Here is a 20579-nt window from a genome sequence, read left to right as displayed (position 1 = left end):
GCCATGCCCAAGTATCGTTCCGATTTCAAGTCTTTCGTAGAGTCTCCTACTCACAAGTATACTTCGACACCATGCTGTCCCTTCTGCGGCATACTTCTACATAGATCGCAACCGCAATATTTTCTGTCACCTTCCCCAGTTTAAACCAGATTCTTCCTATCTTCCAATTGCAATGCTTTGCTTATAGAAGTATGATGTTGATTTATGGAAAATGAAAGCATTGATGGGATCAAAGTCGAGAATATGCTGCTAATGTCACATTCATAGGTTGTACAAGTCATGGAAGAAACAGTTGAATTCATTATGTACAATATGCTGACTTTAATAAATCAACAGAACATAAATGCAAGAGTTCTCTTAAGAAACACCAATTCCCAATCTACTCACCTCCCATCAAATCGATTACCGCTAAACCTCTTCAATATCAGAAGGGAGAACTGACTAACTACATATTGAACACTAGTTCAAGATTTACCTCTTTAGCAACAAATAAAGATCATTTCTTTCTATATCTCAGACAAAAACTCCAACTAATTGTACCTCTAAAATCAAGAAAGTTCAATGACATATTATAAAAAATGTCAATTTACTAACTAACTATCTAATCATCAAACTACACATTGAACACTAATTCAAGTATGACCACTGCAATTATGACAGGGAAAAATATTTGAATAATAAAATTATTTAAATAAAATCAATTTCTTCTGATGTGCCTGTGCCGCCGCCATCTTAAGTCTTCATCTCCACAAACCCTGATTCCTGCGCAGAAATACTGAATAAGTGAAAGTAAAGCAGATTCCGCCGTTGCCATCCACAGATTGTTTCAGCCACGCGGTAATCCTTTACCCTTATTACATCTTGCGTTTTTTACTTTTTCAAATTTTCCAATGCTAACTGCGGGAACATATAACCTAGTTATAAATTTTTGAACTATTTGTTATTATAAGAGGACACAATCGTTTATCCACTGCGAAATTCAATTGATCTGGTTGGGTTTGTTTCATGTATTTTGTTGGATTGAAGATCTTGCTTGTTTTTCAGTTAGGAAAAAGGTATGACTATGAAGGGGAAAGGAACGAAAAGGGAATCTTCATCCTCCAATTTGGATTCCCAGGAAACTAGAATGGACATCAAGTCCATCCTGAAAGATATTGAATTTTTGGGTAAGATTAAATCTCTTTAAATTTACTACTATTATAATCCAATTTGTTGGATCTTTGGTTAAGTATGTCAATATCTTGGGGCTGTTGTTGTAGGGAGAAAAATATTGACAATTTGATTCATACCTATTGCTGTCATCATTCTAGTATATTTGATCTTATTCTTTGCACAATATTTTTCTAGTGAAGAAGTGCATCAATGTTTTGAAATATTTCTCTGAACTATGAAGGCAGAGGAATTCGATTTCTTTTTCAATGAATCCGTTCACATGGTTTATCAGAAATTGCTCAATGAAGGCTCAAGGGTTTGTTGTTGGTTGTGTAGAATAAGGTCTGGAAAATATCACTGTCATAATAGGTTTGAGATTTTGGTTGAAGATCACTAATGTGTAATCTTTTGTTGATGCTTTGTACCCATGGCTGAATTGCTCCTTCCTCTTACTATGAACTCTTTCCTTTGTGTGTATATGTTTGCGTTGGATTTGGCAAATGAATTTGATTAACCTTTTGAATTAATCCTTTCACCGAACTAGTTGTATTCATCAGAAAGTGCTCCATGTGGGTTCGAAGGGTTTGTTGTTTGTTGTGTAGAATAATGCAGAATAAGGCATGGAAAACATCACTGTCTAATCAGGTTGAGATTTTAGTTGAGGATCACTAACTTTGCATCCATTGCTAGAATTGCTCCTCCCTCTTACTGCGAACTCTTTCTTTTGTGTGTGTTTATGTTTGATGAGATGAACATATGAGATATGGGTATACTACAATATCTTGGAATGGGTATAATTTCTTGTTAATTCAGGTTCCTCACACATGACATGGAAACAGAAAAAGGACTTGGAGAATAAGAAGGTAGTGTCACTCGGTGGAAAGGTGTGTTCATTTACGCCATTACTATTGCTGCACATATTAAGCTCTCAAGTACCATGTATGAACTTCGCGTTTCTTATTAAACAGCCTCTAAAGAAACAGAGGTTACCTCTTAGTGTTGCTAGAGTTTCAATGAAGAATCAAAAGGATAGAGAAGAGAAACTGCTTCAAGAGGTTACTTAACATTCTTAGCGTCATCATTTCATTCAGTCACTCTAAAGCTGTATGTCGATTAATATTAGAAATGATGTGTAAATAATTGGTCTCTATACAGAGAGCTATACTTGGAAGGTTTGGAGCCTACAGTAGCAGTAGTTCCAAGAAGGTGCCAGAGAGGAAACCAGCAGAGGACAGAATTCTGAAGTCGATGCAAGGCGATTTCAGAAAGGGGGTTCTCAACATCGGGCATCTGTTGAAGCCCTCAGCCCATGAAGACTCTAACTACAAGTGCAGGCACCCTAGCAGGTAAAGGGAAGAAGAAGAAAGATGGCAAGAAAAGTCATGGCAAGAGAAAGGGTGGTGGTGGTGGAGGTGGTGGTGGCGGTAAGAGGCGTCACTAGGAATATATCTCAAAGTGACTACTCTTCTTTTAAATTTCTTCGCATTTCTGAACCCGACTATGACTGTAACTGCAGAACCAAGCTTGTAGAACATATATATAGTCATGCCTTGTATCTGTTGGCATGCTCAGATTTGTTTTGTTGCTCAATGTAGAATGAAATTTTGTGTTGCTAATTTCTGATATATAGTTTTCAGTTTATTCTACATGGTAGCGCAAAATTGCATAATACGTCTAGCAACAAGGGAATATTTGCAAAGGAACTGAACACCATTTACAAGAGATCTCATAATTTTCGACTCTCTACAAACTTAATTTTTTAATCATTTTCATCTCAAAACACATTCTTGAGCACGAATCAGCTCGATGTCGACTCAACGACCACAGGCTCCAGTTTCTCTGTTTCACCGTTTTGTTTAGGGATGTTGAGACCGTATCCCCCGGCTCTCCGTTTTGTAGACTATGTTGATCTCACCGTCAACATAGCACTCTCTAGCGTAAGCGTCCGTGACGAGCCCTGTCATATATAAAGATGAAAAGACGTGAAGTCACCAGTTTCTTCATTACGAAAGCCATAGAAGTCATGATCGAGGTTTTTCAGCTGCTCGACTGCCTCACTAACAGTCAGAGGGGGCATATCGAAGCACTTTGTGTGAACAATCTGCATACAAAAGTGTATATATCGGGAGATTGCTAAGTTAACATGAATATAATGCACAGAAAAACACACAAGGCACACAAGAAAGTGACAAAAAAAAACATTAAAAAGAAGAAAGAGATGAGGAATGACAACCTCATTAATGACGATTTCTTCCTCTTCAACTCCTTCACCCTGAATTCACACTGCATCAGCCTCATCTACTTCATCAGGTACCGCCTCAATATCCTCAGCAACCAAGAGTGCACCGGGATACCTAACCTTGAGCGTGTCGAAGCCCTTCATATGGCGACCATGGTCCGAGTCTTTCTCCTTGATCTTCCTCAACTTTTTCTGGATAATGGAAGAAACCAAACCTATGCTCCCATAGAGCGACTCAGCATTTTCTTCTGCTCGAACCACTCCATGTTTCTTAGTGAACAAAGTAACCTACATACATTACCACAACTACTTAGATAGCATACTAACAAACACGACCCGAGTAGGATAAATACAACACGGTAGTAAGACACACGCACCTCACACCTTCGCACTTTTGGGCCTTTCCCTACCTCTCCACCACGGATGGACAACCTGACATCAACTTCCCTCACTAAATAGCTATGCTGTTGCACTGCCTTACGAGACTTCTCTTCCACATAACTCTTCACAGAGGGATGCAGCTGCATTTTCAATCCATGAGAAGATCAATGAAAGAGCATCAGAGAATAAGCTCACCACAGTTTCCCCTCAACATTACACCTGTGTATGTGTGTTTACTCAAATGTAAATGTATGATAAAATCAATAGAACATAAATGCAAGAGTTCTCTTAAGAAACACCAATTCCCAATCTACTCATCTCCCGTCAAATCGATTACCGCTACACCTCTTCAATATCAGAAGTGAGAACTGACTAACTACATATTGAACACTAGTTCAAGCTTTACCTCTTTAACAACAAATAAAGATCATTTCTTTATATATCTCAGACAAAAACTGACTAACTACATATTGAAAACTAATTATACCTCTAAAATCAAGAAAGTTCAATCACATATTATAAAAAATGTGAATTTACTAACTAACTATCTAATCATCAAACTACACATTGAACACTAATTCAAGTATGACGACTGCAATTTCTTCTGATGTGCCTGTGTCGCCGCCATCTTAAGTCTTCATCTCCACAAGCCCTGATTCCTGCGCAGAAATACTGAATAAGTTAAGGAAAAGCAGATTCCGCTGTTGCCATCCACAGATTATTTCAGCCACTCGGTAATCCTTTACCCTTATTACATCTTGCGTTTTTTGCTTTTTCAAATTTTCCAATGCTAACCTAGTTATAAATTTTTGAACTATTTGTTATTATAAGAGGACGCAATCGTTTATCCACTGCGAAATTCAATTGATCTGGTTGGGTTTGTTTCATGTATTTTGTTGGATTGAACATCTTGCTTGTTTTTCAGTTAGGAAAAAGGTATGACTATGAAGGGGAAAGGAACGAAAAAGGGAATCTTCATCCTCCAATTTGGATTCCCAGGAACCTAGAATGGACATCAAGTCCATCCTGAAAGATATTGAATTTTTGGGTAAGATTAAGTCTCTTTACATTTACTACTATTATAATCCAATTTGTTGGATCTTTGGTTAAGTATGTCAATTTCTTGGAGCTGTTGTTGTAGGGAGAAAAATATTGACAATTTGATTCATACCTATTGTTGTCATCATTCTAGTATATTTGATCTTATTCTTTGCTGTAATATTTGTTGGGGTTTTGGAGCCCCTTGCACAGCGGAAGACTTGTACAAAACAAATAAATGAGACGTAGGATCTATTTGACCGGTTATGAGATTAATCTATTCACATGTTAACATAGAATTGCATGCTAGAACGCAAATAATTCATGCTTAAAGAAATAAACCCTAAAACATGAATTCTACGGTTTAGAGTTACCGATTTGATTCTCCAAAGAATCGACGATTGCTCGCACCTTCTCCACGATGATCTTCAATACTAGACCACGGATCTTCTGGCTGGTGTCCTGAACTGTATCTCGAAATCAGGGTGGGCTGATCTTATCGAAACACTAGGACTCGAATAAAGAAGACGGAAATTCCTCACGGAGGAGGAGCTGAAAATATCACGGAGGAGAAGAGAGAGAAATTTTCGTCCCCTACACTGTAGAGAGAGGGACGAAATTTTCATCTCTTTAAAATTATGTTTCTGTCTCTTTTTTATTCTCCTATTTATAATAGTTCATATTGGGCCCAGTCAGGGATCTATGGAAGGTTTTGGATATGAGCTCCCCCAATTAGCTTTTTACTAATTAAATTGAACCCACAATTTAATACAAGCTTATATTGGAATATTACGAGCAGCCACTACAGACGTAATATTGAACTCCCCATCCAAATCCGAAATTATAAGTATTCCGAGTTTCCATTTTGTTTATTATTTATTTCCCGCGCTTAAGATATAAATGCCCATTAATTAATTAAAGTCTGCTATGGACTTAATTAATTAACATCTTATTAATTCCAAGAGTAGACTTAGCAAGAAACACTTATTTATTATTCATAGAGTAATAAAACTCCAACTGGTCAGTTTCCGAATAATAAAACCTTGTTCAAGCTCCTCTTGAGGACATTATCAAAAGAGACTCACCTCGCACACGATTCAACATAATAGCAATCCTAGCACCGCTAGATAATGTTCACCACTACCCAATATACCTGGGTCATTGGGTGACGAAAAACCCGCACCTTTGGTAAGTCAAAGTAGTAGATACTCAATTTCGTATGCTCAATGCTAACGTACATTGATTAAGAAATAGATATTTATCAAGACCTAGTCTTTCAGTAGATAGCATAAAGACACGTCTTCCTGTTAGATCCATTTAGTGCTATACCACACCAACGTCATCTTATTTCAATAAGGCTTAGAAATAATCAGACAGACATTGCAACCTTTCACGATAGGTAGCCAAAGCCTATCTAGGTTGTGAAATACTTCTTTTTCTTTTGCAAAGCAATGCATAGAACCGACTGTAGTTACCTTAAAGTGGTCGACGCCCACAACCAGTCTACTCAGCAAAAGACTTAGGCTTTGTTTACTTCTTATGCATTTAAATGTTTATAAAACATCTTATAAACGCACAAGCAAACACAATGTAATAATATATTGATTCTATCCGTGCGAAATGCTCGAATAATACTGAATCGGATCAAAAGTGGATTGTAGAGTTTTTCCGTATACAAGCAAGATTCTATTCGTGCGAACTCGCTCGAAACATGCTTTTCAGTATACTGACCCTAACAATCTCCCACTTATACTCAAAACATGCTTTCGAGTATACCCACTGCCAAAAACTCTCCCACTTATACACAAAGCAGGTCTTGGAGCTAGATATATCGAACTACCATTCATTTCACATCATGTTTGAAACATGTTGCCACAAAGGCAATTTCTGTAAAAAATCTGCTTGGTTGTTCTCTGATAATATCTTTTCCACCACTATGTCTTTGCTGCGTACTTGATCTTTAATTAATTTCATCTCTCTATGTGATTGATTAGCTTATGATCTCGTGCGTCCCTTGAGTTAGCCTTTGCTAGAGTATAGCGATTAGTCTTTCTCAAGTACTATGGTATATTCATTACCTCAATCAAAGTCCTTTGCCATGGTTAATAGGATATATACTTGCTATGCAAAAGCACAACCAATATCAAACTTAGTACACATCATAGCATACATGAGACATCTATCTCTAGAACTAGTCTCATAATTCTTGTTCTCACTAAGCGTCAAACGACACTTGACTAGAGACAAGACAATTCCATCTTGAAAGGTAAAAACCTTTGCATGGAAATTCTAATGCTAAAATGTTCCAAGCTATGTATACATATAGGATTCCTAAGAGAATCTCAACATTCTTTCTAGCAATCTTAAAGAATTAGATGCTTATAATGTAATTAGTTTCTCTTAAATCCTTTATCTTAAATTGGGTAGACAACCAGTTTCCTACGCTAGATGCCAATCTTAGTTGTTTGTAACTTTTGTAGATTTCATCATCGTAGTGTACCAATAATACCATATTCAATGCACTCTCAACTTCCTTGTGCTCTCAACACACTTAAGGGCACATGTCAAATTCCAAACAATTGACAATCTAGCTAAAACACATAGTCTGATTTAGATGCATGCCTAAGACCACAAAGGTCTTCATAAGCTTCTAATCATGTGTTTCTTGCCCTCTATTACATACCTATTAGAATGTTCCATGTAGATTATTTCTTCAAGACTTCTATTAATAGAAAGCTGTCTTGACAATCATGATACATACATTCTAATTATGTAAGTACTGATAGACAGTAGGATCGAACAAATCTTGGCACAACGACAAATGAGAATATGATATTTATCTTTGGGCATAGCCCATGTCATTATCTAGCCATATGAGATCCATATTTACACTTGCAATTATACTAGCTCTCACTGACTGAGCCCTGTATGTAGTATTGCAAGTCTTGTAAAACATATTGTCTATCTAAAATTGTAGTTTGGAATCTATCACCTTTTCAAGGATGAATATCCAAATGAACCAATTCTACATTGTAGTTAAAAGGGATTATGTTCAAGTTAATCTAAGACTGCGTCTTACGACACTCTTGGACCCATTAACTTGTTATGTTCCTTAGGAACGCTCCCACTACGACATGGTTCTTACAATCTTAAGTGTTGAAGTTGATTTCATTAGTGCAAAAGTTTCTAATGGTATGACTCCTTGGTAATGTGGAAAATCCGATATCTCTCTCTTTATCTTGAGAATTATCACATTGTTAGGCTTGTAGTTCATCTCTTGATCTTACAAGAATTCTATCTTTGAAGATTACAAAACTTATAATCTTACATCATTTGGGACAACCTTGAAACATACCTCAGTACTCGACTCCAATTACTTGGATACCTTTCCAACATGCGTTGGAAGAACATTACACCTGGAGATGTGCTAAACTAGAGTCGCTCTAGTCCACAACTCGTGTTTCATAGAATGTACTGATTTTGGTAGTTTCTTTAAGGTGTGACTCGTTGTATCTAACGTTTATCCCATTAATGAAAAGATTTTCATGAGTACAACTCATCACTTGATCAAACTTGTCTTAGAAAGACTTCGATCCCTTCTTACATAACTATCCCATTCTTTGAAAGAATGCTTGGATTCGTCAAAGGAGATTAGACTCCCACTACTGATCATAACTCATTGCTCGTCTCCTTATGGTGTATACCATTAAGACTTGCTAGTATTTCTATGTTGCACTTTTGTAAGCGATCTGAATCAAATGATTCTAACTTACAGTGCATCAAACAGACATTCTCGACTTTCAAGCTATTTAACAAATTGTTAAAATCTCGATAGACTAGATCAGTTTGAACAATAGCTAAGTATTTTCTTGGCCTTAACACTAAGAGCCATAAATACTTTATCATTCATTGTTTAAGAAGTTGATGTGTTGTTTAATACTCAATCTTGTTGCATCTATATTGTTTCAATACTATGATGCCTTAAACATCAACCATAAAACAATAATTGAACATTAACAGCTCCCACTGCAACAAAAGCCTAACTGGATCAAGATCTCTTACTTAGAAGTTGCATTGTCATGTAAGTCATTGTCCTTCTTTAAAGAGGTCAATCCAACTTACAAAGCATCTTCACTCGCTTTAAACAAACTTTGATGACAATTCAGGCTCTCCCATTCCTTGTCTAGTCTTTTGTTCAAATGAACTAGGACTTAGGAAAATGCAGCCTTTATGAATATGTCATCTATCATGTTACTTTCCTCTAACAGTAATATAACGACTAATATTCTGAAGGTTTTCTACTTTTCGGACAAACCTTCTTTTAGTCATTTCTTATTACTCCAGACGATGACTTAAGTCAGAAACTATTTGAGTGATCAAAAGATTCCTTAAAATATTCTGTCCCTCTAGGATATTCCAATCGAATCATCTTGACAGATTCTATTGATATCCATCTTTCATCGTCACTAACCAAGACTTGTCGTGCTACTTAAAAGAAAATAGCTTGACCTTATTCCTTAAAGAACTTGTCAAGTACATGCAAAAAGCATTCTCGAACAATCTTCGTGGAATTATGTCGTGGAAATGGAGGACATGAATCATTGAGTATAAACTTCAAGTTTTAGCGATGAGAATCTTATCCATTTACATTTCCAGTCTACATAATTTTGGCATTCGAGTTTATTTCTTTAAGGATCGCAAACAAAATATGAATGACATAATGAACATTTGGCATATAAACTTATTATCACATACTTATGCTCAATACATAATCGCAAATAACCACCAAACAATTATGTATCTTGCAACTGTAAAATTAAAATTTTGTACCCTTCAGAGGAAGTCAATACGCATTAAAATCTTACATTTTTACTGGTCACAACACCGATGAATAGTCCAGAGACCGCAGCACGGCATGGCCACCAAATGTTGCCTAAGCACGACCATCAAATTTAGCATTACAGAGTCTCATTTTTACAACACACTCCCATAACAATGCTCATTTGCTGCTAACAAGATCAAGCTATCTCATAAATTCTGTGTGAACTTCTGAATCTCGTAATTTCTTAGGATTATTGTCCCCACAGTGCAGGTGGCGATAATATTGGAAACCACATTCTAGTTCATATTATTTATATTTGACAAGTCCGCCTTATGAACTCGCTATTTCTTAGGATTATTGTCCCCACAGTGCAGGTGGCGATAATATTAGAAAAAAAGCTTCATAAATTGCAGACCAATTGATAGAGACCATATACAACGCACTTGTTGCAATTATCGCTTGGATATTTTATATGGCTTTTGCATAATTATCACATAAGCAGATAAAGCAGATAATCCACTTACAAAGATAAATACCAAATAAACAGATAAATCCATTTAATGCATGGCATTTAAACACACTTGATAATTAATGACAATTATTTAATCTAGTCAAGGGAGAATCAATTAAATAATTATGTTTTATCTTGGATAATTATTATCCAAATTAATTTATGATTTATCAAGATAGTGTTAACTATCTTAATCCATTTAGGATCATTCTAGATTTTACTTCGATAAAATCAAATCCGTCAATTGAAGATAACGTTGATTTAGGATTATCTTTATTTAAATCGTTCTAGGATATTACTAGATAGAAACGATTCCATCATAATCCATATGATAAATAAAATCCAATCAACCAAGATTTATACAAATCTTAATTCTATTTGGGATAGACATCTAGAATATATCAACATTACTTAGGATTTCTTAGATAAATTAGATTATCTAAATCCAATTAAATAAGGATTTTCTTATATATTATCTTTATCCTAATCTATCTAGGATATAAATCCAAAAGATAAGGATAACATGGATTAATGTTTATTTTAATCCATCTAGGATTTGTTTTAATAGAATTAAATATATTCAAATCCATTGGATAAAATAAATTAATATTAATCCTAATTCCTCTAAGATTTATTCTTGGAGTAAATCCATATAAATCCATAGAATTAGATAATATTATATTATAATTATTTAAATCTATCTAAGATTTATCTAGGAATAAATCCATATAAATCTATAAGATAAGAATAAAATATTATATTATCACTATCCAAATCCAACTAGAATTTATCTATGAATAAATCCATATAAATTCATAGGATAAAAATAAAATAATATGATCGTTATCTAAATCCAACTAGGATATATCTAGGAATAAATCCATATAAATCCATAAGATATAGATAACAAATTAGATTATTATTTTCCAAATATAACTAGGATTAATCTAGGAATAAAATCCATATAAATCCATTAAATAAGGAAAGAATCTAATTAATCCATGATTTGATACAAAATCAAATATTTTATAATATATAAAATCCATAAAAGATATATTCAAATCTTATTTCCATATTTATCTGGAATTATTTCCAAAATTGAATCCAAGGATTTGGAATTCCTAATCAAATTTGGAAAGTGAAGTCATGAGACGAGACGATGCGACGTCGCGCGGGTTCCACCTGCGTGAGCGTCGCGCATACGATAAACCCTAATCTTGTACGCCGTTGGACTCCCACTGAGCACACCCTCCTCTACATCGTCTCCGTCGTCCATCGAGTCCGGGATCTGCCCACGAAGGGCTCCCACTCGATTCACGAACAGCTGCCGTTCTGCATCACGCAAGCTGCCCAGCTCGAGAGCTTGGGCTACCGACGCAGGTTGGCCAGCCTGCGACGATCGCTGCTGCGCTGCTGTTGCCTAGAGTCCCGCTCGTCTGTCCTCTCCGTCGCACGCAGCTCCTGTCTCCGTTCTCACCCGAAGGTTCGCGGATACCGCTGCAACAGCCTTCTCCGATCGCTGACAACCACAGCCACTGCTGCAATGTCTGCGCGGCACTCCCACCGCCATCGACTCTACGAGTCCGGGAATCTGCCGAAGGGCTCCCATTCGTGCTGACGGCGTTGCTGTCCTCTCCGTCGCACATAGGCATCGGAGCTGCTGGACTTTTCTGTTACGACCGCGCATCGCGATTTGATTCTTGCGGAATTCTCGAATTGGTAACGACGTGATTCAAATTGAAACACGCACAAACTTTTGGAGAATTGCTTGATCAAGTAATGATTACAAGTAATTAAACAAAATTTGGAATTTTTCCCGACATTGAGGCGCGCATTCATTGAGGTGCGGTCCTGGTGGAACACCGACTGCATGTCCTCACCGAGCGTGCCCTCATTGTCGTTGACCGTTCTTCGTTCTTACATTATGTTAAATTTAAGCGAAAAAATAACAACCATGCAACGAAGAAAAAACATGCATTCAAGCAATTCACATAACATGAAATTAATCCACATAATCAGAGCTAAAAATTGGCTCTGATACCAATTGTTGGGGTTTTGGAGCCCCTTGCACAGCGGAAGACTTGTACAAAACAAATAAATCAGACGTAGGATCTATTTGACCGATTATGAGATTAATCTATTCACATGTTAACATAGAATTGCATGCTAGAACGCAAATAATTCATGCTTAAAGAATATAAACCCTAAAACATGAATTCTACGGTTTAGAGTTACCGATTTGATTCTCCAAAGAATCGACGATTGCTCGCGCCTTCTCCACGATGATCTTCAATACTAGACCACGGATCTTCTGGCTGGTGTCCCGAACTGTATCTCGAAATCAGGGTGGGCTGATCTTATCGAAACACTAGGACTCGAATAAAGAAGACGGAAATCCCTCACGGAGGAGGAGCTGAAAATCTCACGGAGGAGAAGAGAGAGAAATTTTCGTCCCCTACACTGTAGAGAGAGGGACGAAATTTTCATCTCTTTAAAATTATGTTTCTGTCTCTTTATTCTCCTATTTATAATAGTTCATATTGGGCCCAATAAGGGATCTATGGAAGGTTTTGGATATGGCCTCCCCCAATTAGCTTTTTACTAATTAAATTGAACCCACAATTTAATACAAGCTTATATTGGAATATTACGAGCAGCCACTACAGACGTAATATTGAACTCCCCATCCAAATTCGAAATTATAAGTATTCTGGGTTTCCAATTTGTTTATTATTTATTTCCCGCGCTTAAGATATAAATGTCAATTAATTAATTAAAGTCTGCTATGGACTTAATTAATTAACATCTTATTAATTCCAAGAGTAGACTTAGCAAGAAACACTTATTTATTATTCATAGAGTAATAAAACTCCAACTGGCCAGTTTCCGAATAATGAAACCTTGTTCAAGCTCCTCTAGAGGACATTATCAAACGAGACTCACCTCCCGCACGATTCAACATAATAGCAATCCTAGCAGCGCTAGATAATGATCACAACTACCCAATATACCTGGATCGTTGGGTGACGAAAAACCCGCACCTTTGGTAAGTCAAAGTAATAAATACTCAATATCGTATGCTCAATGCTAACGTACATTGATTAAGAAATAGATATTTATCAAGACCTAGTTTTTCAGTAGATAGCATAAAGACACGTCATCTTATTTCAATAAGGCTTAGAAATAATCGGACTGACATTGCAACCTTTCACGATAGGTAGCCAAAGTCTATCTAGGTTGTGAAATACTTCTTTTTCTTTTGCAAAGCATTGCATAGAACAGACTGTAGTCACCTTAAAGTGGACGACGCCCACAACCAGTCTACTAAGCAAAAGACTTAGGCTTTGTTTACTTCTTATGCATTTAAATATTTACAAAACATCTTATAAACGCACAAACAAACACAATGTAATAATATACTGATTCTATTCGTGCGAAATGCTCGAATAATACTGAATAGGGTCAAAAATGGATTGTAGAGTTTTTCCGTATACAAGCAAGATTCTATTCGTGCGAACTCGCTCGAAACATGCTTTTTCAGTATACTAACCCTAACAATATTTTTCTAGTGAAGAAGTGGATCAATGTTTTGAAATATTTCTCTGAACTATGAAGGCAAAGGAATTCGATATCTTTTTCAATGAATATGTTCACATGGTTTATCAGAAATTGCTCCATGAAGGTTCAAGGGTTTGTTGTTGGTTGTGTAGAATAAGGTCTGGAAAAGATCAATGTCATAATAGGTTTGTGTACGTTTGTGTTGGATTTGGCAAATGAATTTGATTAACCTTTTGAATTAATCCTTTCACCGAACTAGTTGTATTCTTCAGAAAGTGCTCCATGTGGGTTCAAAGGATTTGTTGTTGGTTGTGTAGAATAATGCAGAATAAGGTTTGGAAAACATCACTGTCCAATCAGGTTGAGATTTTAGTTGAGGATCACTTACTTTTCACCCATGGCTGGAATTTCTCCTCCCTCTTACTGCGAACTCTTTCTTTTGTGTGTGTTTGTGTTTGATGAGATGAACATATGAGATATTGGTGTACTACAATATCTTGGAATGTGTATAATTTCTTGTTAATTCAGGTTCCTCACACATGACATGGAAACATATTAAGCTCTCAAGTACCTTGTATGAACTTTGTGTTTCTTGTTAAGCCTCCAAAGAAATAGAGGTTACCTCTTAGTGTTGCTAGAGTTTCAATTAAGAATCAAATGGATAGAGAAGAGAAACTGCTTCAAGAGGTTACTTAACATTCTTAGCGTCATCATTTCATTCAGTCACTCTAAAGCTGTATGTCGATTAAGATTAGAAATGATGTGTAAATAATTGGTCTCTATACAGAGAGCTATACTTGGAAGGTTTGGAGCCTACAGTAGCAGTAGTTCCAAGAAGGTGCCAGAGAGGAAACCAGTAGAGGATAGAATTCTGAAGTCGATGCAAGGCAATTTCAGAAAGGGGGTTCTCAACATCAGGCATCTGTAGAAGCCAACAGCCCCTGAAGCCTCTAACTACAAGGGCATGCACCCTACAGGTAAAGGGAAGAAGAAGAAAGATGGCAAGAAAAGTCATGGCAAGAGAAAGGGTGGTGGTGGTGGTGGTGGTGGTGGTGGTAAGAGGCGTCACTAGGAATATATCTCAAAGTTACTACTATTCTTTGAAATTTCTTTGCCTTTCTGAACCCTATGACTGTAACTGCAGAACCAAGCTTGTAGAACATATATACATTCATGCGCTGTTGGCATGCTTAGATTTGTTTTGTTGCTCAATGTAGAATGAAATTTTGTGTTGCTAATTTCTGATATATACTTTTCAGTTTATTCTATTTGGTAGCGCAAAATTGCATAATACATCTAGTAACAAGAGAATGTTTGCAAAGGAACTAAACACCATTTACAAGAGATCTCATAGTTTTCGACTCTCTACAAACTTCATTTTTTACTCATTTTCATCTCAAAACACCTTCTTGAGTAGGAATCAGCTCGATGTCGACTCAACGACCACAGGCTCCAGTTTCTCTGTTTCACCGTTTTGTTTAGGGATGATGAGACCGTATCCCCCGGCTCTCCGTTTGTAGACTATGTTGAGCTCACCTGCAACATGGCACTCTCTAGCGTAAGCGTCCGTGAGGAGCCCTGTCATATATAAAGATGAAAAGACGTGAAGTCAGTTTACCAGTTTCTTCATTGTGAAAGCCATAGAAGTCATGATCGAGGTTTTCCAGCTGCTCGACTGCCTCACTAACAGTCAGAGGGGGCATATCGAAGTATTTTGTCCGAACAATCTGCAAACAAAAGTGTATATATCGGGAGATTGCTAAGTTAACACGAATATAATGCACAGAAAAGCACACAAGGCACACAAGAAAGTGAAAAAAAAACATTAAAAAGAAGAAAGAGATGAGGAATGACAACCTCATTAATGACAATTTCTTCCTCTTCAACTCCTTCACCCTGAATTCCCACTGCATCAGCCTCATCTGCTTCATCGGGTACCGCCTCAATATCCTCAGCAGCCAAGAGTGCACCGGGATACCTAACCTTGAGCGTGTCGATGTCCTTCATATGGCAACCATGGTCCGAGTCTTTCTCCCTTATCTTCCTCAACTTTCTCTGGATAATGGAAGAAACCAAATCTATGCTCCCATAGAGCGACTCGGCATATTCTTCTGCTCGAACCACTCCATGTTTCTTAGTGAACAAAGTAACCTACATACATTACCACAACTACTTAGATAGCATACTAACAAACACGACCCTAGTAGGATAAATACAACACGGTAGTAAGACACACGCACCTCACACCTTCGCACTTTTGGGCCTTTCCCTACCTCTCCACCACGGATGGACAACCTGACATCGACTTCCCTCACTAAATGTCTATGCTTTTGCACTGCCTTACCTAACTTCTCTTCCACATAACTCTTCACAGAGGGATGCAGCTGCATTTTCAATCTATGAGAAGATCAATGAAAGAGCATCAGAGAATAAGCTCACCACAGTTTCCCCTCAACATTACACCTGTGTATGTGTGTTTACTCAAATGTAAATGTATGATAAAATGAACAAAACATAGATGCAAGAGTTCTCTTATGAAACACCAATTCCCAATCTACTCACCTCCCATCAAATCGATTACCGCTACACCTCTTCAATATCAGAAGTGAGAACTGACTAACTACATATTGAACAATAGTTCAAGCTTTACCTCTTTAGCAACAAATAAAGATCATTTCTTTCTATATATAAGACAAAAACTCCAACTAATTATACCTCTAAAATCAAGAAAGTTCAATCACATATTATAAAAAATGTGAATTTACTAACTAACTATCTAATCGTCAAACTACACATTGAACACTAATTCAAGTATGACCACTGCAATTATGACAGGGATAAATATTTGAATAATAAAAGTATTTAAATAAAATCAATTTCTTCTGACCTGTGCCGCCGCCATCTTAAGTCTTCATCTCCACAAGCCCTGATTCCTGCGCAGAAATACTGAATAAGTGAAAGTAAAGCAGATTCCGCCGTTGCCATCCACAGATTGTTTCAGCCACGCGGTAATCCTTTACCCTTATTACATCTTGCATTTTTTACTTTTTCAAATTTTCCAATGCTAACTGAACTATTTGTTATTATAAGAGGACGCAATCGTTTATCCACTGCGATATTCAATTGATCTGGTTGGGTTTGTTTCATGTATTTTGTTGGATTGAAGATCTTGCTTGTTTTTCGGTTACGAAAAAGGTATGACTATGAAGGGGAAAGGAACGAAAAGGGAATCTTCATCCTCCAATTTGGATTCCCAGGAACCTAGAATGGACATCAAGTCCATCCTGAAAGATATTGAATTTTTGGGTAAGATTAAGTCTCTTTACATTTACTACTATTATAATCTAATTTTTTGGATCTTTGGTTAAGTATGTCAATTTTTGGAGCTGTTGTTGTAGGGAGAAAAATATTGACAATTTGATTCATACCTATTGCAGTCATCATTCTAGTATATTTGATCTTATTCTTTGCTGTAATATTTTTCTAGTGAAGAAGTGCATCAATGTTTTGAAATATTTCTCTGAACTATGAAGTCAAAGGAATTCGATATCTTTTTCAATGAATCTGTTCACATGGTTTATCAGAAATAGCTACATGAAGGTTCAAGGGTTTATTGTTGTTTGTGTAGAATAAGGTCTGGAAAAAGATCACTGTCATAATAGGTTTGAGATTTTTGTTGAAGATCACTAACGTGTAATCTTTTGTTGATGCTTTGCACCCATGACTGAATTGCTCATTCCTCTTACTATGAACTCTTTGCTTTGTGTGTATGTTTGTGTTGGATTTGGCAAATGAATTTGATTAACCTTTTGAATTAATCCTTTCACCGAACTAGTTGAAAGTGCTTCATGTGAGTTCGAAGGGTTTGTTGTTGGTTGTGTAGAATAATGTAGAATAAGGTTTGGAAAACATCATTGTCCAATCAGGTTGAGATTTTAGTTGAGGATCACTAACTTTGCACCCATGGCTGGAATTGCTCCTCCCTCTTTCTGCTAACTCTTTCTTTTGTGTGTGTTTGTGTTTGATGAGATGAACATATGAGATATGGGTGTACTACAATATCTTGGAATGTGTATAATTTCTTGTTAATTCAGGTTCCTCACACATGACATGGAAACAGAAAAAGGAATTGGAGAATAAGAAGGTAGTGTCACTCGGTGGAAAGGTGTGTTCATTTACGCCATTACTATTGCTGCACATATTAAGCTCTCAAGTACCATGTATGAACTTTGTGTTTCTTGTTAAACAACCTCCAAAGAAACAGAGGTTACCTCTTAGTGTTGCTAGAGTTTCAATGAAGAATCAAAAGGATAGAGAAGAACAACTGCTTCAAGAGGTTACTTAACATTCTCAGCGTCATCATTTCATTCAGTCACTCTAAAGCTGTATGTCGATTAAGATTAGAAATGATGTGTAAATAATTGGTCTATATACAGAGAGCTATACTTGGAAGGTTTGGAGCCTACAGTAGCAGTAGTTCCATGAAGGTGCCAGAGAGGAAACCAGCAGAGGACAGAATTCTGAAGTCGATGCAAGGCGATTTCAGAAAGGGGGTTCTCAACATTGGGCATCTGTTTAAGCCCTCAGCCCCTGAAACCTCTAACTACAAGGGCAAGCTCCTTACAGGTAAAGGGAAGAAGAAGAAAGATGGCAAGAAAAGTCATGGCAAGAGAAAGGGTGGTGGTGGTGGAGGTGGTGGTGGTGGTAAGAGGCGTCACTAGGAATATATCTCAAAGTGACTAATCTTCTTTTAAATTTCTTTGCCTTCCAAGCTTGTAGAACATATATACATTCATGCCCTGTTGGCATGCTCAGATTTGTTTTGTTGCTCAATGTAGAATGAAATTTGTGTTGCTAATTTCTGATATATAGTTTTCAGTTTATTCTATTTGGTAGCGCAAAATTGCATAATACATCTAGCAACAAGGGAATGTTTTCAAAGGAACTAAACACCATTTACAAGAGATCTCATAGTTTTCGACTCTCTACAAACTTCATTTTTTACTCATTTTCATCTCAAAACACCTTCTTGAGTAGGAATCAGCTCGATGTCGACTCAACGACCACAGGCTCCAGTTTCTCTGTTTCACCGTTTTGTTTAGGGATGATGAGACCGTATCCCCCGGCTCTCCGTTTGTAGACTATGTTGATCTCACCTGCAACATGGCACTCTCTAGCGTAAGCATCCGTGAGGAGCCCTGTCATATATAAAGATGAAAAGACGTGAAGTTAGTTTACCAGTTTCTTCATTGCGAAAGCCATAGAAGTCATGATCGAGGTTTTCCAGCTGCTCGACTGCCTCACTAACAGTCAGAGGGGGCATATCGAAGTACTTTGTGCGAAAAATCTGCAAACAAGAGTGTATATATCGGGAGATTGCTAAGTTAACACGAATATAATGCACAGAAAAGCACACAAGGCACACAAGAAAGTGAAAAAAAAACATTAAAAAGAAGAAAGAGATGAGGAATGACAACCTCATTAATGACGATTTCTTCCTCTTCAACTCCTTCACCCTGAATTCCCACTGCATCAGCCTCATCTGCTTCATCGGGTACCGCCTCAATATCCTCAGCAACCAAGAGTGCACCGGGATACCTAACCTTGAGCGTGTCGAAGTCCTTCATATGGCGACCATGGTCTGAGTCTTTATCCTTGATCTTCCTTAACTTTCTCTGGATAATGGAAGAAACCAAATCTATGCTCCCATAGAGCGACTCAGCATATTCTTCTGCTCGAACCACTCCATGTTTCTTAGTGAACAAAGTAACCTACATACATTACCACAACTACTTAGATAGCATACTAACAAACACGACCCTAGTAGGATAAATACAACACGGTAGTAAGACACACGCACCTCACACCTTCGCACTTTTGGGCCTTTCCCTACCTGTCCACCACTGATGGACAACCTGACATCGACTTCCCTCACTAAATGGCTATGCTTTTGCACTGCCTTACCTAACTTCTCTTCCACATAACTCTTCACAGAGGGACGCAGCTGCATTTTCAATCCATGAGAAGATCAATGAAAGAGCATCAGAGAATAAGCTCACCACAGTTTCCCCTCAACATTACACCTGTGTATGTGTGTTTACTCAAACGTAAATGTATGATAAAATCAACAGAACATAAATGCAAGAGTTCTCTTAAGTAACACCAATTCCCAATCTACTCACCTCCCATCAAATCGATTACCGCTACACCTCTTCAATATCAGAAGTGAGAACTGACTAACTACACATTGGACAATAGTTCAAGCTTTACCTCTTTAGCAACAAATAAAGATCATTTCTTTCTATATCTCAGACAAAAACTCCAACTAATTATACCTCTAAAATCAAGAAAGTTCAATCACATATTATAAAAAATGTGAATTTACTAACTAACTATCTAATCATCAAACTACACATTGAACACTAATTCAAGTATGACCACTGCAATTATGACAGGGATAAATATTTGAATAATAAAAGTATTTAAATAAAATCAATTTCTTCTGATGTGCATGTGCCGCCGCCATCTTAAGTCTTCATCTCCACAAGCCCTGATTCCTGCGCAGAAATACTGAATAAGTGAAAGTAAAGCAGATTCTGCCGTTGCCATCCACAGATTGTTTCAGCCATACGGTAATCCTTTACCCTTATTACATCTTGCGTTTTTTACTTTTTCAAATTTTCCAATGCTAACTGAACTATTTGTTATTATAAGAGGACGCAATCGTTTATCCACTGCGATATTCAATTGATCTGGTTGGGTTTGTTTCATGTATTTTGTTGGATTGAAGATCTTTCTTGTTTTTCGGTTACGAAAAAGGTATGACTATGAAGGGGAAAGGAACGAAAAGGGAATCTTCATCCTCCAATTTGGATTCC

General features: G+C 37.0%; 4 protein-coding genes across 4 annotated transcripts; 1 reads left to right on the top strand and 3 right to left on the bottom strand.

The window, feature by feature from the left end:
• Positions 1 to 2950: 2950 nt before the first annotated feature.
• LOC121781943 (ribosome-binding factor PSRP1, chloroplastic-like) lies at positions 2951 to 3918 on the bottom strand. The gene is made up of 6 exons (XM_042179653.1): positions 3769 to 3918; positions 3455 to 3679; positions 3386 to 3424; positions 3145 to 3253; positions 3082 to 3109; positions 2951 to 3038 (listed from the first exon to the last, which is right to left on the bottom strand). Exons 1-6 carry the CDS (start codon positions 3916 to 3918, stop codon positions 2951 to 2953), a joined length of 639 nt encoding a protein of 212 aa, XP_042035587.1.
• An 11203-nt stretch (positions 3919 to 15121) lies between these two features.
• LOC121781521 (ribosome-binding factor PSRP1, chloroplastic-like) lies at positions 15122 to 16686 on the bottom strand. The gene is made up of 5 exons (XM_042179252.1): positions 16589 to 16686; positions 15942 to 16098; positions 15559 to 15852; positions 15320 to 15428; positions 15122 to 15237 (listed from the first exon to the last, which is right to left on the bottom strand). The coding sequence occupies exons 1-5, from the start codon at positions 16684 to 16686 to the stop codon at positions 15122 to 15124; spliced, it is 774 nt and encodes a 257-aa protein (XP_042035186.1).
• A 207-nt stretch (positions 16687 to 16893) lies between these two features.
• Positions 16894 to 18422, top strand: LOC121781520. The gene is made up of 4 exons (XM_042179251.1): positions 16894 to 17007; positions 17796 to 17866; positions 17960 to 18037; positions 18138 to 18422. Exons 1-4 carry the CDS (start codon positions 16899 to 16901, stop codon positions 18420 to 18422), a joined length of 543 nt encoding a protein of 180 aa, XP_042035185.1. The 5' UTR covers positions 16894 to 16898.
• A 297-nt stretch (positions 18423 to 18719) lies between these two features.
• LOC121781937 (ribosome-binding factor PSRP1, chloroplastic-like) lies at positions 18720 to 19711 on the bottom strand. The gene is made up of 4 exons (XM_042179643.1): positions 19562 to 19711; positions 19179 to 19472; positions 18940 to 19048; positions 18720 to 18857 (listed from the first exon to the last, which is right to left on the bottom strand). Exons 1-4 carry the CDS (start codon positions 19709 to 19711, stop codon positions 18742 to 18744), a joined length of 669 nt encoding a protein of 222 aa, XP_042035577.1. The 3' UTR covers positions 18720 to 18741.
• Positions 19712 to 20579: the final 868 nt, after the last annotated feature.

Source organism: Salvia splendens, chromosome 20, assembly GCF_004379255.2.
Source record: "Salvia splendens isolate huo1 chromosome 20, SspV2, whole genome shotgun sequence".
Taxonomy (NCBI): domain Eukaryota; kingdom Viridiplantae; phylum Streptophyta; class Magnoliopsida; order Lamiales; family Lamiaceae; genus Salvia; species Salvia splendens.
This window is presented reverse-complemented; position numbering and strand designations above follow the sequence as displayed.

Bases quoted from the DNA above. Each gene is read 5' to 3' on its own strand.
- LOC121781943 (XM_042179653.1), bottom strand. From the start codon at position 3,918: ATGCAGCTGCATCCCTCTGTGAAGAGTTATGTGGAAGAGAAGTCTCGT. The intron at 3,425-3,454 runs GTAGATGAGGCT...GTGTGAATTCAG, and splicing joins TTGAGGCGGTACCTGATGAA to GGTGAAGGAGTTGAAGAGGA. The intron at 3,039-3,081 runs GTGCTATGTTGA...TACAAAACGGAG, and splicing joins ACGGACGCTTACGCTAGAGA to AGCCGGGGGATACGGTCTCA.
- LOC121781521 (XM_042179252.1), bottom strand. From the start codon at position 16,686: ATGGCAACGGCGGAATCTGCTTTACTTTCACTTATTCAGTATTTCTGC. The intron at 15,853-15,941 runs GTGCGTGTGTCT...TAATGTATGTAG, and splicing joins CAAAAGTGCGAAGGTGTGAG to GTTACTTTGTTCACTAAGAA. The intron at 15,238-15,319 runs GTAAACTGACTT...GCCATGTTGCAG, and splicing joins CTTTCACAATGAAGAAACTG to GTGAGCTCAACATAGTCTAC.
- LOC121781520 (XM_042179251.1), top strand. From the start codon at position 16,899: ATGACTATGAAGGGGAAAGGAACGAAAAGGGAATCTTCATCCTCCAAT. The intron at 17,008-17,795 runs GTAAGATTAAGT...TTGTTAATTCAG, and splicing joins GAAAGATATTGAATTTTTGG to GTTCCTCACACATGACATGG. The intron at 18,038-18,137 runs GTTACTTAACAT...GTCTATATACAG, and splicing joins AAGAACAACTGCTTCAAGAG to AGAGCTATACTTGGAAGGTT.
- LOC121781937 (XM_042179643.1), bottom strand. From the start codon at position 19,711: ATGCAGCTGCGTCCCTCTGTGAAGAGTTATGTGGAAGAGAAGTTAGGT. The intron at 19,049-19,178 runs GTTGTCATTCCT...TCTTGTTTGCAG, and splicing joins AAGAAATCGTCATTAATGAG to ATTTTTCGCACAAAGTACTT. The intron at 18,858-18,939 runs GTAAACTAACTT...GCCATGTTGCAG, and splicing joins CTTTCGCAATGAAGAAACTG to GTGAGATCAACATAGTCTAC.